General features: G+C 44.9%; 1 protein-coding gene across 2 annotated transcripts in view; it reads left to right on the plus strand.

Annotated features, from left to right (window-relative positions):
• LOC106606244 (ubiquitin carboxyl-terminal hydrolase 7) overlaps positions 1-17716 on the plus strand; it is a 71926-nt gene extending 54210 nt beyond the window's left edge. For both annotated transcript variants that reach the window (XM_045719686.1, XM_045719687.1), the window contains exons 25-31: positions 1946-2023; positions 3076-3176; positions 4384-4483; positions 6157-6276; positions 9205-9276; positions 13880-13970; positions 15774-17716. In XM_045719686.1, the coding sequence (XP_045575642.1) occupies positions 1946-2023; positions 3076-3176; positions 4384-4483; positions 6157-6276; positions 9205-9276; positions 13880-13970; positions 15774-15880 (669 nt within the window). In that variant the 3' untranslated portion in view covers positions 15881-17716. The remainder of the gene's footprint in view (positions 1-1945; positions 2024-3075; positions 3177-4383; positions 4484-6156; positions 6277-9204; positions 9277-13879; positions 13971-15773) is intronic.
• The last annotated feature ends 454 nt before the right edge of the window (positions 17717-18170 follow it).

An 18170-nucleotide genomic window follows, 5' to 3' on the forward strand; every position in this document is an offset into this window, starting at 1 on the left:
TCGATGGCTGATGGCCGGGCGCCCGACGTCTATAATGTAGCAGGGCCATAAGACAGCCTGTTCCTCACCAGTCACTGCTCCATCAGTGTCTCTCTCTCACACACACACACACACACACACACACACACACCTGCTTCATGCTGAAGCTCCTCCACCAGAAAGGAATATTATGTAAGGTTTGCCTGCTCTTAGCCTCTGCCCAGGCTTTCTGTTAACTCGAAATGACACAACGACAAGGTTCCAGTTGAACAAAGTTTACTATACTGTATGAACACACTACAAGGTAGCCATTACACTCACGGCTAGGTCCATCCACGAACTAACTTCCTGCGCAGGCGCACTCTTGACTGAGTGATAGCCCCGTAATAACAGGAATATAGGGATACTTAAAACATGAACTTAACATGTGTGACGGGTCTGTGTACCAGGGTGTGTGTGTGACGGGTCTGTGTACCAGGGTGTGTGTGTGACGGGTCTGTGTACCAGGGTGTGTGTGTGACGGGTCTGTGTACCAGGGTGTGTGTGTGACGGGTCTGTGTACCAGGGTGTGTGTGTGTGACGGGTCTGTGTACCAGGGTGTGTGTGTGTGTGACGGGTCTGTGTACCAGGGTGTGTGTGTGTGTGACGGGTCTGTGTACCAGGGTGTGTGTGTGTGTGACGGGTCTGTGTACCAGGGTGTGTGTGTGTGTGACGGGTCTGTGTACCAGGGTGTGTGTGTGTGTGACGGGTCTGTGTACCAGGGTGTGTGTGTGTGTGACGGGTCTGTGTACCAGGGTGTGTGTGTGTGTGACGGGTCTGTGTACCAGGGTGTGTGTGTGTGACGGGTCTGTGTACCAGGGTGTGTGTGTGACGGGTCTGTGTACCAGGGTGTGTGTGTGTGACGGGTCTGTGTACCAGGGTGTGTGTGTGTGTGTGACGGGTCTGTGTACCAGGGTGTGTGTGTGTGTGTACGGGTCTGTGTACCAGGGTGTGTGTGTGTGTGACGGGTCTGTGTACCAGGGTGTGTGTGTGTGACGGGTCTGTGTACCAGGGTGTGTGTGTGTGTGACGGGTCTGTGTACCAGGGTGTGTGTGTGTGTGACGGGTCTGTGTACCAGGGTGTGTGTGTGTGTGACGGGTCTGTGTACCAGGGTGTGTGTGTGTGTGTGACGGGTCTGTGTACCAGGGTGTGTGTGTGTGTGCGGTTGTGTACCAGGGTGTGTGTCGCTGTGTACCAGGGTGTGTGTGTGTGTGTGTGACGGGTCTGTGTACCAGGGTGTGTGTGTGTGTGTGACGGGTCTGTGTACCAGGGTGTGTGTGTGTGTGTGTGACGGGTCTGTGTACCAGGGTGTGTGTGTGTGTGTGTGACGGGTCTGTGTACCAGGGTGTGTGTGTGTGTGTGTACGGGTCTGTGTACCAGGGTGTGTGTGTGTGTGTGTGACGGGTCTGTGTACCAGGGTGTGTGTGTGTGTGTGTGTGACGGGTCTGTGTACCAGGGTGTGTGTGTGTGTGTGTGTGACGGGTCTGTGTACCAGGGTGTGTGTGTGTGTGTGACGGGTCTGTGTACCGGGTGTGTGTGTGTGACGGGTCTGTGTACCGGGTGTGTGTGTGTGTACGGGTCTGTGTACCGGGTGTGTGTGTGTGACGGGTCTGTGTACCGGGGTGTGTGTGTGTGTGTGTACCAGGGGGTGTGTGTACCAGGGTGTGTGTGTGTACCAGGGGGTGTGTACCGGGTGTGTGTGTGTGACGGGTCTGTGTACCGGGTGTGTGTGTGTGACGGGTCTGTGTACCGGGGTGTGTGTGTGTGACGGGTCTGTGTACCGGGGGGGTGTGTGAGACGGGTCTGTGTACCGGGGGGGGTGTGTGAGACGGGTCTGTGTACCGGGGGGTGGGTGTGTGTGACGGGTCTGTGTACCGGGGGGTGTGTGTGTGAGAGTGAACTGACTGTTAATGTTGTCTCCTCTCAGTTAAAGATGAAGATCACAGACTTTGAGAACAGGAGGAGCTTCAAGTCCATATGGCTCAACAGCCAATACAGAGAAGAGGTAACATACACACTGTTTATATTACACACAGTAAAGATACAACTTTTCATTTGACTTTATACTCCAGCTTTTTGGATTTGAAATGTTTTCTGAGGCAACAGGACAGAATGTCACATTTTTATTTGAGGGTATTTTCATATCTGTTTTACTGTTTTATAAATTAAAGCGCTCTATGCATCTAGTCCCCCATTTTTGAAAGTATAATGTATTTGGTGTATTAAAATAGTCAAAGGTTTATTATTTTGTCGCATATTCTTAGCATGCAATGACTACATCAAGCTTGTGACTACCAACTAGTTGGATGAATTTGCGGTATGTTGTGCCCAATAGAAATGAATGTTAAGTAATGTTTTGTCATTGGATTCACTTTTATTGTAAATAGAATGTTTCTAAACACATGAAAGTGGATGCTACCATGGTTACAGATAATCCTGAATGAGCCATGAATAATAATGATCACTCATACCCCCAAAATCATGAATAAGGATCATACTGCCCAAAGTTGCTCTCCTGTTATTGGTTATGGTGGGGGGCGGGGCACGATCAGACTGCCCTGTTATTGGTGCAGGGCGTGGCACGATCAGACTGCCCTGTTATTGGTGGGGGGGGGGCATGATCAGACTGCCCTGTTATTGGGGGGGGGGGCACGATCAAACTGCCCTGTTATTGGTGGGGGGCGGGGCACGATCTTTAATTTTCTTTTAATGTTTTACCTTTTACAAGCTGCAAATTCATCTGACAAGTTTGTATTCACAAGCTTGATATATTCATTGCGTGCTAGGAATATGGGCCCAAACACTAAATTTTTGACTATTTTAATACACAAGTGAATTTGTCCAAATACTTCTGACTTCTTGAAATGGGGGAAACTAGATGTATAAAATGCATTAATAAAATACAAAAAACATCTGTATGAAAGTACCCTCAAATAAAAGGTAACATTCTGTACGGTCACCTCGTTTGAAAAATGTGATCTCACACACAGGCTTTCTAACCTTTGACCCTGATGATGAATAAATTATTTTCATAACTATCTCCCTCTCTCCCTCCAGGAGATCACTCTCTACCCAGATAAACACGGCTGTGTCAGGGACCTGCTGGAGGAATGTAAAAAAGCTGTGGAGCTCTCCGACAAAGGCTCAGAGAAGCTCCGGTAAGCAGAGACTGTGATAGACAGTCACCACAGTGCTGCCCTCTGCTGGTCAGGCCTGTATTACATCCAGTGGTTCTTCAATGCTATTATTATACCTCTGGTGGTCAGGCCTGTATTACATCCAGTGGTTCTTCAATGCTATTATTATACCTCTGGTGGTCAGGCCTGTATTACATCCAGTGGTTCTTCAATGCTATTATTATACCTCTGCTGGTCAGGCCTGTATTACATCCAGTGGTTCTTCAATGCTATTATTATACCTCTGGTGGTCAGGCCTGTATTACATCCAGTGGTTCTTCAATGCTATTATTATACCTCTGGTGGTCAGGCCTGTATTACATCCAGGGGTTCTTCAATGCTATTATTATACTTCTGGTGGTCAGGCCTGTATTACATCCAGGGGTTCTTCAATGCTATTATTATACCTCTGGTGGTCAGGCCTGTATTACATCCAGGGGTTCTTCAATGCTATTATTATACTTCTGGTGGTCAGGCCTGTATTACATCCAGGGGTTCTTCAATGCTATTATTATACCTCTGGTGGTCAGGCCTGTATTACATCCAGGGGTTCTTCAATGCTATTATTATACCTCTGGTGGTCAGGCCTGTATTACATCCAGGGGTTCTTCAATGCTATTATTATACTTCTGGTGGTCAGGCCTGTAATACATACAGGGGTTCTTCAATGCTATTATTATACCTCTGGTGGTCAGGCCTGTATTACATCCAGGGGTTCTTCAATGCTTTTGTTATACCTCTGCTGGTCAGGCCTGTATTACATCCAGGGGTTCTTCAATGCTATTATTATACCTCTGGTGGTCAGGCCTGTATTACATCCAGGGGTTCTTCAATGCTATTATTATACCTCTGGTAGTCAGGCCTGTATTACATCCAGGGGTTCTTCAATGCTATTATTATACCTCTGGTGGTCAGGCCTGTATTACATCCAGGGGTTCTTCAATGCTATTGTTATACCTCTGCTGGTCAGGCCTGTATTACATCCAGGGGTTCTTTTAATGCTATTATTATACTTCTGGTGGTCAGGCCTGTATTACATCCAGGGGTTCTTTAATGCTATTATTATACTTGACTGCTGCTGTTCTCTATTTTTCTACACCCTGCCTCTAACCTCTCGCTCTCCCTCACGCCCTCTCTCTCCCCCCTCCCACACTCCTCCCATCCCTCCCTCTCACTTCCCTCTCTCCAGACTGTTGGAGATAGTAAGCTATAAGATCATCGGGGTTCACCAGGAGGACGAGCTGTTAGAATGTTTATCTCCCGCCGCCAGCCGTACCTTCAGAATAGAGGTGTGTTCTTTCTCCTCTTGTTCTCTCTCTGCTCACTCCTCTCTCTCTCTCCACACCTTCAGAATAGAGGTGTGTTCTTTCTCCTCTTGTTCTCTCTCTGCTCACTCCTCTCTCTCTCTCCACACCTTCAGAATAGAGGTGCGTTCCTCCTCTCCTCCTAACCTCTCTCTCTCTCTCCACACCTTCAGAATAGAGGTACATTCCTCCTCTCCTGCTAACCTCTCTCTCTCTCTCCACACCTTCAGAATAGAGGTGTGTTCTTTCTCCTCTTGTTCTCTCTCTGCTCACTCCTCTCTCTCTCTCTCCACACCTTCAGAATAGAGGTATGTTCTTTCTCCTCTTGTTCTCTCTCTGCTCACTCCTCTCTCTCTCTCCACACCTTCAGAATAGAGGTACATTCCTCCTCTCCTGCTAACCTATCTCTCTCTCCACACCTTCAGAATAGAGGTGCGTTCCTCCTCTCCTCCTAACCTCTCTCTCTCTCTCCACACCTTCAGAATAGAGGTACATTCCTCCTCTCCTGCTAACCTATCTCTCTCTCCACACCTTCAGAATAGAGGTGCGTTCCTCCTCTCCTCCTAACCTCTCTTTCTCTCTCTCCACACCTTCAGAATAGAGGTACATTCCTCCTCTCCTGCTAACCTCTCTCTCTCTCTCCACACCTTCAGAATAGAGGTACATTCCTCCTCTCCTGCTAACCTCTCTCGCTCTCCACACCTTCAGAATAGAGGTACATTCCTCCTCTCCTGCTAACCTCTCTCTCTCTCCACACCTTCAGAATAGAGTACATTCCTCCTCTCCTGCTAACCTCTCTCTCTCTCCACACCTTCAGAATAGAGTACATTCCTCCTCTCCTGCTAACCTCTCTCTCTCTCCACACCTTCAGAATAGAGGTGCGTTCCTCCTCTCCTCCTAACCTCTCTCTCTCCACACCTTCAGAATAGAGGTACATTCCTCCTCTCCTGCTAACCTCTCTCGCTCTCCACACCTTCAGAATAGAGGTACATTCCTCCTCTCCTGCTAACCTCTCTCTCTCTCCACACCTTCAGAATAGAGTACATTCCTCCTCTCCTGCTAACCTCTCTCTCTCTCCACACCTTCAGAATAGAGTACATTCCTCCTCTCCTCCTAACCTCTCTCGCTCTCCACACCTTCAGAATAGAGGTACATTCCTCCTCTCCTGCTAACCTCTCTCGCTCTCCACACCTTCAGAATAGAGGTACATTCCTCCTCTCCTGCTAACCTCTCTCTCTCTCTCTCTCCACACCTTCAGAATAGAGGTACATTCCTCCTCTCCTGCTAACCTCTCTCTCTCTCTCTCTCCACACCTTCAGAATAGAGGTGCGTTCCTCCTCTCCTCCTAACCTCTCTCTCTCTCTCCACACCTTCAGAATAGAGGTGCGTTCCTCCTCTCCTCCTAACCTCTCTCTCTCTCCACACCTTCAGAATAGAGGTACATTCCTCCTCTCCTCCTAACCTCTCTCTCTCTCTCTCTCCACACCTTCAGAATAGAGGTGCGTCCTCCTCTCCTCCTAACCTCTCTCTCTCTCTCCACACCTTCAGAATAGAGGTACATTCCTCCTCTCCTCCTAACCTCTCTCTCTCTCTCTCTCCACACCTTCAGAATAGAGGTGCGTTCCTCCTCTCCTCCTAACCTCTCTCTCTCGCTCTAGGAACTTCCTCTGGACCAGGTAGACCTGGATAAGGACACTGAGATGTTGATTCCCGTGGCACATTTCCACAAGGAGGTCTTTGGAACGTTTGGAATCCCTTTCCTGCTGAAGATCAGACAGGTGTGTGTTGTCTTACTCCGTTTCATGTCTGTTCTCACTGACTGACTGGATCTGGTGTGACTGACTGTATCTGGTGTGACTGACTGTTCTCACTGACTGACTTGATCTGGTGTGACTGACTGGATCAGTCACACCAGTCTCCTCTGTCTCAGACAGAGGAGTGTAGGCCACTGTGTGGTGTTGACTGACAGCCTAATGCTGAAGCATGTCTGTTCTACTGTCTCAGACAGAGGAGTGTAGGCCACTGTGTGGTGTTGACTGACAGCCTAATGCTGAAGCATGTCTGTTCTACTGTCTCAGACAGAGGAGTGTAGGCCACTGTGTGGTGTTGACTGACAGCCTAATGCTGAAGCATGTCTGTTCTACTGTCTCAGACAGAGGAGTGTAGGCCACTGTGTGGTGTTGACTGACAGCCTAATGCTGAAGCATGTCTGTTCTACTGTCTCAGACAGAGGAGTGTAGGCCACTGTGTGGTGTTGACTGACAGCCTAATGCTGAAGCATGTCTGTTCTACTGTCTCAGACAGAGGAGTGTAGGCCACTGTGTGGTGTTGACTGACAGCCTAATGCTGAAGCATGTCTGTTCTACTGTCTCAGACAGAGGAGTGTAGGCCACTGTGCGGTGTTGACTGACAGCCTAATGCTGAAGCATGTCTGTTCTACTGTCTCAGACAGAGGAGTGTAGGCCACTGTGCGGTGTTGACTGACAGCCTAATGCTGAAGCATGTCTGTTCTACTGTCTCAGACAGAGGAGTGTAGGCCACTGTGTGGTGTTGACTGACAGCCTAATGCTGAAGCATGTCTGTTCTACTGTCTCAGACAGAGGAGTGTAGGCCACTGTGTGGTGTTGACTGACAGCCTAATGCTGAAGCATGTCTGTTCTACTGTCTCAGACAGAGGAGTGTAGGCCACTGTGTGGTGTTGACTGACAGCCTAATGCTGAAGCATGTCTGTTCTACTGTCTCAGACAGAGGAGTGTAGGCCACTGTGTGGTGTTGACTGACAGCCTAATGCTGAAGCATGTCTGTTCTACTGTCTCAGACAGAGGAGTGTAGGCCACTGTGTGGTGTTGACTGACAGCCTAATGCTGAAGCATGTCTGTTCTACTGTCTCAGACAGAGGAGTGTAGGCCACTGTGTGGTGTTGACTGACAGCCTAATGCTGAAGCATGTCTGTTCTACTGTCTCAGACAGAGGAGTGTAGGCCACTGTGTGGTGTTGACTGACAGCCTAATGCTGAAGCATGTCTGTTCTACTGTCTCAGACAGAGGAGTGTAGGCCACTGTGTGGTGTTGACTGACAGCCTAATGCTGAAGCATGTCTGTTCTACTGTCTCAGACAGAGGAGTGTAGGCCACTGTGTGGTGTTGACTGACAGCCTAATGCTGAAGCATGTCTGTTCTACTGTCTCAGACAGAGGAGTGTAGGCCACTGTGTGGTGTTGACTGACAGCCTAATGCTGAAGCATGTCTGTTCTACTGTCTCAGACAGAGGAGTGTAGGCCACTGTGTGGTGTTGACTGACAGCCTAATGCTGAAGCATGTCTGTTCTACTGTCTCAGACAGAGGAGTGTAGGCCACTGTAGCTGCTGGTAAAGTCATTCATAGCCTCTACTTTATCACTCAGGATGGAACTTTCCGCTGCTACTATTTTTGCCATGTAATGTTAAAACAAAATGACATTTAACAAAAATGTAATTGCTTTGCCACATTTTTTGCAGTATTACTTTAGTGCCTTGTTGCAAACAGGATGCATGTTTTGGAATATTCATATTGTGTACAGGCTTCCTTCTTTTCACTCTGTCAATTAGATTAGTATTGTGGATTAACTACAAATGTTGCTACTGTGGAACCATTTTGGGTTTCAGTTTAACTTTTGTATGAGTGAAGCTTTTAGTGAGATCTTTTAATTAATGCTTTAATATTTACATTTCAGTCCCCCAAACATATTCATTATATAAATAAGCATGTTTACTTTTGTCTGGGTTACCATTCCAAATACATGTAAATATTATTTGCTCATATAATTTGAACCATGAGTAGTCTGGAGTAGACAGCGCCGTTAGTAGTAAATACATAAACTGTGATGTGATGAGTTAATCAGTGTGATATTTTAATCTCTTCATAAATAGTTAAACATTTGCGTATATTAACACTTGTTTTTAGTCTATGATTTTGTAAACCCTTGATGTTATTGTTTGATCTGATCTTAAGAGAGCATTTCAATGGCCAGAACAAATACATTTGGAGACAATAGACAACCTTGTTTAACTCCTCTTGGCAGTTCAATACTTTCTGAGAAGTAACCATTATTTTACGATTTTAAACCTGGTGTTGCTGTACATGACTTTAACCTATTATACAAGAGATTCCCCAAGATTTATCAAAGGTCTTTTTCGAAGTCGGCTGTTCTATGCATTTTGTCAGGATTTTTGCATCGCAGCAAGAAGTGTAAGGAGCCTCCCAGTTTTTTTTCTTTTCGGATTGGATCTTTATATTTACCACCTCGGTCCTGTTTCAGTAATAATGAAATCAGACCTTCTTGTTGAGTGTCTGATAATCTACAGTTTTTATAGGAGTGGTTAAAACATGCTAATAATGGATCTTTGAGTAGATCAAAGGTTTGATATACAGTTGAAGTTGGAAGTTTACATGCACTTAGGTTGGAGTTTCAACCATTCCACAAACTATAGTTAGTTAACAAACTATAGTTTTGGCAAGTCAGTTAGGACATCTACTGTGTGCGTGACACAAGTCATTTTTCCAACAATTGTTTACAGACAGATTATTTCACTTATAATTCACTGTATCACAATTCCAGTGGGTCAGAAGTTTACATGCACTAAGTTGACTGTGCCTTTAAACAACTTGGAGAATTCTAACGCTGCTGGGTTTTTCCTGTGCGTTTGACTAACTCTGTGTGTGTTCTCAGGGTGAGCCTTTCAGAGATGTGATGAGGAGGATTCAGAGCATGCTGGAAATCCAGGAGAAAGAGTTTGAGAAGGTCAGTACTTTGTTCCTCCTCTCTTCACTCCCTCCCTTCCCTCTCTCGCCTTCTCTCCTCCTCCCTCGCCATTGCTCTCTTTCCAGGGTGTCCACTAACTAAAGCTGTGATGATAAACAGAAAATTACTAACGACATTGCCCTCTTACCGAAGCAATTTTGATAATGTCGGTAATTTCGATGATTAGGCTACACAACTGAAGATTGTTTGTGTTCTAAAACCATTATTTGGTCAACAGTAATGTACAATTAACCTGCTTCCTGCAATGACAGTATTTGCCCAGTCCTTGGCTGCATTCCAAACACTTAAGACACACCCTCTCCCCTCAGCCCTCAAATGAAGTGCATACTTAATGATTCAGATTTTTAAATGGACCGCCCTTGCCCGGAAATTCGTCTCATCCCGCAATTGTGTTTTCAGCCACCGGTAGCTTGTGGTTGCTTTATATGTGTTAGTCAATTATTATTGCATGTCTACTTATATTAACTATATAATTATTAATAGACACCTACTGTAGGATACCTAGCAAATTAATTACCTAGCTAACTTTAGCCTGCTTAGCTGGAACTTCTGAATAAGGAAAATGTTTATTTCTACAATTTCCAAAAGGTAACCAAACAAAAACATCATTACTTTTACGAGAAGTGTTTGTACCGTCATGTGCTTTAGTAGCACAGTTTCTAACTTATTTACATTCGTTTTTACTTACACTTGTATGTTGACTTCTCCGTATTGACGTTGAGGTTAAGTTTCGGCTGACTTCTCTTAGCGGATGTACAATCATCGCGAATTGAATTATGGGGCGTTTCAGGCCCCGACGTGAACATAATTGTACACTCGCAAACGGGGATTCCCCCAAGGGCATAGGGCGAGGGTAAGTAGACAAGGGTGTGTCTTTTATGAGTCTGAAACCTAGCCCTTGTTTCTCTGTGGGCTCTCACTCTTCCCCCCCCACTTAGCACACAGAGTGAAGGGAGCGTTTTGATACAAACAAGCATTCTGACAGTTGAGCAACGTTTTGAAATGTAATTGCGGCGAAGACAGTTGTTAAAACGCCTACTGTTACTGTTAAAAAACATGTGCTTTCAGCTTTGTGAGTATAACAATTATTTGTCAACTGTCAATATAGAGGAAATAACATTACTTTACTGGCGGAGTATGTCATTGAGATATCATATTTACAATTAGCAATATAGCTCATGTGTTTTGAGTTGCCAGTTCCTCAGGTGGTGAATTATCTAGCATATAGGCTAGGACAATATTCACTGAAAACATGCAGGCACATTAATCTCTAAAGAGCCCAAAATATCTGATTTATTTTGATATGTTGCACATTAAAAATATCCATCATGCATTCCCAGAACATGTTAGACAAAATGGCTAACTTGTTTCATGTCTTACTTGGCACTGGTAGGTCAGTCTAGAGGCCTCCTGCTGCTAAGTAAAGCCATTTCATACCGGATTCACTGAATGAGGGAGTTATTTTATTATACTTTTTGGTTGTAAGATCATGTTTTAATGTAATAGTATAACACCCCCAGGAGTGTTACTGGGTGTGTAGACTTTAGTTCCAGCCCTTCTCTAACACCAGATTCTACAAATCAACAGCTCAGCAAATCGGAGGGCCTGTTGTCCGGGCCTCTGGCAGTCTCTATGGGGGTGCCACAGGGTTCAATTCTCTGGCCGACTCTCTTCCCTGTATACATCAATGATGTCGCTCTTGCTGCTGGTGATTCTCTGATCCACCTCTACGCAGACGACACCATTCTGTATACTTCTGGCCCTTCTTTGGACACTCTAACTAACCTCCAGACGAGCTTCAATGCCATATAACACTCCTTCCGTGGCCTCCAACTGCTCTTAAACGCCAGTAAAACTAAATGCATGCTATTCAATCGATCACTGCCTGCACCTGCTCGCCCGTCCAGCATCACTACTCTGGACGGATCTGACTTAGAATACATGGACAACTACAAATACCTGGGTGTCTGGTTAGACTGTAAACTCTCCTTCCAGACTCACATTAAGCATCTCCAATCCAAAATCAAATCTAGACTCGGCTTCCTATATCGCAACAAAGCATCCTTCACTCATGCTGCCAAACACACCCTCGTAAAACTGACCATCCTACCGATCCTCGACTTCGGTGATGTCATCTATAAAATAGCCTCCAACACTCTACTCAACAAACTGGATGCAGTCTATCACAGTGCCATCCGTTTTGTCACCAAAGCCCCATATACTACCCACCATTGCGACCTGTACGCTCTCGTTGGTTGGCCCTTGCTTCATACTCGTCGCCAAACCCACTGGCTACAGGTTATCTACAAGTCTCTGCTAGGTAAAGCCCCGCCTTATCTCAGCTCACTGGCCACCATAGCAGCACCCACTCGTAGCACGCGCTCCAGCAGGTATCTCTCACTGGTCACCCCCAAAGCCAATTCTTCCTTTAGTCGTCTTTCCTTCCAGTTCTCTGCTGCTAATGACTGGAACGAACTACAGAAATCTCTGAAGCTGGAGACTCATATCTCCCTCACTAGCTTTAAGCACCAGCTGTCAGAGCAGCTCACAGATCACTGCACCTGTACATAGCCCATCTGTAAACAGCCCATCTATCTACCTACCTCATCCCCATACTGTATTTATTTATTTATCTTGCTCCTTTGCACCCCAGTATCTCTACTTGCACATTCATCTTCTGCACATCTACCATTCCAGTGTTTAATTGCTATATTGTAATTACTTCACCACCATGGCCTATTTATTGCCTTAACTTACCTCATTTGCACTCACTGTATATAGACTTTTTGTTTTCTTTTGTTCTACTGTATTATTGATTGTATGTTTTGTTTATTCCATGTGTAACTCTGTGTTGTATGTGTCGAATTGCTACGCTTTATCTTGGCCAGGTCGCAGTTGCAAATGAGAACTAGCCTACCTGGTTAAATAAAGGTGAAATAATTTTTTAAATAAAAAACCAGGACCTTGTTAAGCTGACTCAGGTGTGTTTTTGGCGCAGTGCTGGACCAAAAGCCTGCACACCCAGTGACCTGTCTCTCCAGATGGACCGTTGACCATGTGTTTTATACAGTAACAGTGCTGTACATTTGACTTTAAGTTATTTTCTTCACAGTGATATCGTTATGGTATTAAGTATCATTATATTAAGCTGGTGTAGGTATCTAAGCCAAAATGCTGAACACTTAGTGATCTAGCTAATGATTAGCCCATTGGGGTAGCCTAAACAAAAGCAGATGGGCAACCCCATGCTTCAGCCATTTATAGCCTAGCCACTATGCTACTGCATCCATCAGCCATCTATAGCCTAGCCACTACGCCGCTACAGCCATCTATAGCCTAGCCGCTATGCTGCTACATCTATCAGCCTTCTGTAGTCTAGCCACTATGCTGCTACAGTCATCAGCCATTTATAGCCTAGCCACTATACTACTACATCTATAGCCTAGCCACTATACTACTACATCTATAGCCTAGCCACTATACTACTACATCTATAGCCTAGCCGCTATACTACTACATCTATAGCCTAGCCGCTATACTACTACATCTATAGCCTAGCCGCTATACTACTACATCTATAGCCTAGCCGCTATACTACTACATCTATAGCCTAGCCGCTATACTACTACATCTATAGCCTAGCCGCTATACTACTACATCTATAGCCTAGCCGCTATACTACTACATCTATAGCCTAGCCGCTATACTACTACATCTATAGCCTAGCCGCTATACTACTACATCTATAGCCTAGCCGCTATACTACTACATCTATAGCCTAGCCGCTATACTACTACATCTATAGCCTAGCCGCTATACTACTACATCTATAGCCTAGCCGCTATACTACTACATCTATAGCCTAGCCGCTATACTACTACATCTATAGCCTAGCCGCTATACTACTACATCTATAGCCTAGCCGCTATACTACTACATCTATAGCCTAGCCGCTATGCTACTACATCTATAGCCTAGCCGCTATGCTACTACATCTATAGCCTAGCCGCTATGCTACTACATCTATAGCCTAGCCGCTATGCTGCTACATCCGTCAGCCATCTATAGCCTAGCCGCTATGCTGCTACATCCGTCAGCCATCTATAGCCTAGCCGCTATGCTGCTACATCCGTCAGCCATCTATAGCCTAGCCGCTATGCTGCTACATCCGTCAGCCATCTATAGCCTAGCCGCTTATGCTGCTACATCCGTCAGCCATCTATAGCCTAGCCGCTATGCTGCTACATCCGTCAGCCATCTATAGCCTAGCCGCTATGCTGCTACATCCGTCAGCCATCTATAGCCTAGCCGCTATGCTGCTACATCCGTCAGCCATCTATAGCCTAGCCGCTATGCTGCTACATCCGTCAGCCATCTATAGCCTAGCCGCTATGCTGCTACATCCGTCAGCCATCTATAGCCTAGCCGCTATGCTGCTACAGCCATCTATAGCCTAGCCACTATGCTACTACATCCATCAGCCATTTATAGCCTACTACATCCATCAGCCGTCTATAGCCTATAACCAGAAGGGTTGAGTATAAACTGATTTATGAATACTGTGTTCTTTGTTTGTCTGCAGTTCAAGTTTGCGATAGTGATGATGGGCCGGCATCAGTACATCACTGAGGATGAGTACGAGGTCAACCTGAAAGACTTCCAGCCACAGCCAGGTACACTACTACTAACTTATATTAATTACTACTACTAGTTTTGCACAGTATACCAAAACTTTGGCACTCTTTTGAGACTAGAACATGAAAAACGGTTGGGTACTACACTTTCTGTTACTTTCGGTACTTCTGCCAGAGAGGATCCAGTCTGTCTCGTAATTTGTCTGAATCTTCTCTTTGGGGCAGTAGCTAGCCAGGCTACTTGTCTTCTCTGGGGGGGGGCAGTAGCTAGCCAGGCTACTTGTCTTCTCTAGGGGGGCGGCAGTAGCTAGCCAGGCTACTTGTCTTCTCTAGGGGGGGGGGCAGTAGCTAGCCAGGATGTGCTTGCGCATGTAGCTGTCACAGCGTGAGTCATTTTGGAGTAGTAAGCAAGAGAAAATGCAGTCAGCATGGCGTGTTGAAATAAAAACCACCTCCGCCCGCGGCTTGTTGACCAAACTGTCTGCAGAAGTCAACTATGGGAATACTTCGCTTACAGAGCAGATGACGAGGGCCAGCCCACCTAAACAACTAAGCAAATGGTGGAACAAAACAGTGCAGTGCAAGAGGTTTAGTTCCAAAATGACAACACACAAATACTTTACACATCACATTGTAACGTCATCATTGTTCTACTAAATGTGAATAATTTGTGTGTGACAATGACATGACAATATATTCAGCATGACATGTGAGCATTATAATATGGTTACACAACCCAAAAGTAAGGTCAAATGCACTCATAATACTTTTAGACTACTTCATAATACTTTTAGACTACTGTGTGGACTAGCCAGCCAGCAGTCCTGGACAGAGCGTTGCACCCTGGGATATGAAGTGCACTCTGGGAATCTTAGTATGCTGTGTAAATTAGATTGTGTTTCTATGTCATGTAGACTATTGCAATATAGAAGCTTCAGAAATGAGTTTCAATGTGTGTTTTGTCATTTTGGAACTAAACTATTCATGTAATGCATTCAGTTATTTAGCTGTTATGAATTATAGGTCTGATGTGATTTGACCCATAATTATGGCCATAGATAATGAAATGAACCCTGTCTCAAATTACATGTAGTTGTATAATTATTTTGTCTGCTGAGTTTCTGATATGGGTTTGGATCAGGAACATGGTGTTCTATTTTTGTAAGAAATGGAATATAGAGGAGAAGATATTGTGTTGATAACTGGTAGAAAGAACCAAATATCAGCCCAGTGGTTATTCTGGGACTTTAGCTAATACACTTTATTATGTTGTTGTTGCTGTGGTATTGTGACACTACTACTGCTACTACTAACTACTGCCACTACTAACGACTACTAATACTAACTATTGCTGCCACTACTAACGACTAATACTAATTACTACCACTAGTAACTACTACTACCACTACTAACGACTACTACTAATACTAACTGCTACTGCTCCTAACTACTACCACTACTAACTACTACTAATAATACTAACTGCTACTGCTCCTAACTACTACCACTACTAACTACTAATACTAACTGCTACTGCTTCTAACTACTACCACTACTAACTACTACTACTAATACTAACTGCTACTAACTACTGCTACCACCACTAACAGCTACTAATACTATCACTGCTACTAACTACTACCACTGTTACTACTACTACTGCTAATACTGCTACCAACTACCACCACTCTCTCTCTCTCTCTCTCTCTCTCTCTCTCTCTCTCTCTCTCTCTCTCTCTCTCTCTCTCTCTCTCTCTCTCTCTCTCTCTCTCTCTCTCTCTCTCTCTCTCAGAATATTAACTATGTGCTATAGTTGTGTAACATCCCTCCTCTCCCCTCTAGGTAACATGTCCCACCCTCGACCCTGGTTAGGCCTGGACCACTTCAACAAAGCCCCGAAGAGAGGTCGCTATACCTACCTGGAGAAAGCTATCAAGATCCACAACTGAGCAACCCTCCTCTCGCCTCTTCCTCCTCTCTCCTCTTCCTCCTCCTTACCCCACCATAACCACAGACTGTAACCAACCAAGTGTCTGTGCCCCACCTCTAACACCTTCCACAGACACCGTGATGTCTCCTGATGTCTCCTGTCTCTGTCACACGGATCCATCCATTAGCAGGCTGCTGATGATCATGATGATGATGATGATACTATACCACCCCTTCTTCCCAACCCCCCTCTTCCTCCCAAACCTCCTCTCCCCCTTCCCTCCCCCACCACCACCCTTCTACTGTTTTTGAGGCTGTTAGGTTTTTGGCTTCTCTAACTCCGACTGCCTATTTTTGTCTGGATGAAATTGGAGAAAGGACAGGATGATGAACTTTTTCCCGGTTAATTTTTTTTGTTTTTAATAATAAGAGTTGTTTCGAAACGTAAAGAGCGCTGCTGCATATAGTGGGGGGTGAAGAGGCAGAGAAAAGAGATAGACATCATCATTAGCAGAAACCAAGAAGGATGATTTGGTCTTTTAAAGAAGAGAACCAGTTGCAGAAGGGTTGAAGCTTGAGACTAGTATTCCTGATGTGATCCCCTTCATATTCCCCCTCCCCTTTAGTCAACTAGTCAGTGTTTCCATCTTTAAAAAAAATTCAGTTTTGTCTTTTTTCTGCAATATCTTCTTGTATAATAAAATAAAAATCCACAGCATCTGTTTAAAATAAATGTAAAAAGAGAAGAAGTGGTCTGTACTTTCATCTTGCACGTTGCCACTTCATATCAAAGCCGTTTCTCAGGACTGGTAAATGGCAACTTTGGTCGTACTTATGATTTTAATGTTGCCCTTCCTCTCCTGTTATGTTCCCTCCGTCCCTCTCTCCCTGAGGGTTTGTGATGGGGTGTATCTCCTCTGGTGTTTGTGCTGGGGGAGTTTGACTGAGCAGTGCTGCTTTAGTAGGAAGCCTCGGCCATTAGTGAGCCCTCTGGTTTCACCATATATACACAGAACCAGTGTTACTATAATTATTATTAGAACAACAAACACACTGACCTTTTTTCTTAAGCACAGATGGAATGCCCCCCCTAAAAGCCCATCATAGTTGGCTTTGTGAAGAGATTTGAAATTGTGTGTGTGTGTGTATATATATTAAAAACCAAAAAAAAACGTGAGATGAGAGAAACAGAACTTTGTTATTGGTTGGCTACAAACTGAAAAGATTCAGGTGTTCATATTCCTTGTGTAGTTTTTTTGTTTAGGGTTCCTTGATTCTTTAGATTCTTATTGTTTTTGGTTCTGTTTTCTCATTTTTGTTTTAACTAACGGCACCCGTTGGTTCTGATAGTGATGTTAAGGTAACGAGCTGCGGTACTGACCGGTGGGATTAGGGTTCAGAAATGATGCTAACTTTTCCCCAAAACTCCCAGCTTTTCCACAAATCCCAGTTGGAGGATTCCAGACTACCTGCGTATACCCCTCTGATTCCGAGGAATCTTCCAACAGGGATTTCTGGAAAACCCAGGGAATTCTGGGAAAGTTACTGGAGTTTTGTCACCCTAGATGAGATCAGGGCCCGTTATCCACAGAGTCTCTGATTAGGAGTGCTGATCTAGGATCTGTCCGTACAAGCTCATTCCTTTATGATCTAAAAGGCCAAACTGCTGCTAGACCAGCACTACTATCCTGAGACTCTTGGTGGATACGGGCCCTGATCAACACCCTTGTTCCTCCTTGATTTGGTATTTTTCCAGTTGAAGCTCGTCCCTGTAGCAGCAGTGTACCACAACTACTCCTGTATATTGCCTTTTTTTGCTGGAAAATGTATGTTGAATAAAATTTTCTATAAAAACATGTCCGCTCGCTGCTAGTCCCATCTGAGCAAAGTTAAAACCAGGCCTGTTTTATATGGAGCGAGTATATAGACAGAGTGGACAAAACATTAAGAACACCTCTTTCCATGATGTTGCCTGACTAGGTGAAATGCTTTGATCCCTTATTGATGTCACTTGTTTAAAAAAAAAAAAAAACACTTCAATCAGTGTAGCTGAAGGGGAGGAGACGGGTTAAAGAAGGATTTTTAAGCCTACGAACAATTGAGACATGGATTGTGTCTGTGTGTCATTCAGAGGGTGAATGGACAAGACAACAGATATAAGTGTGTTTGAACGGGGTATGGTAGTAGGTGCCAGGTGTACCAGTTTGTGTCAAGAACTGCAACGCTGTTGGGTTTTTCACCCTCAACAGTTTCCTGTGTGTATCAAAAATGGTCCACCACCCAAAGGACATCCAGACAACTTGACACAAC

The sequence above is a fragment of the Salmo salar genome, chromosome ssa06 (assembly GCF_905237065.1).
Source record: "Salmo salar chromosome ssa06, Ssal_v3.1, whole genome shotgun sequence".
Lineage (NCBI taxonomy): Eukaryota > Metazoa > Chordata > Actinopteri > Salmoniformes > Salmonidae > Salmo > Salmo salar.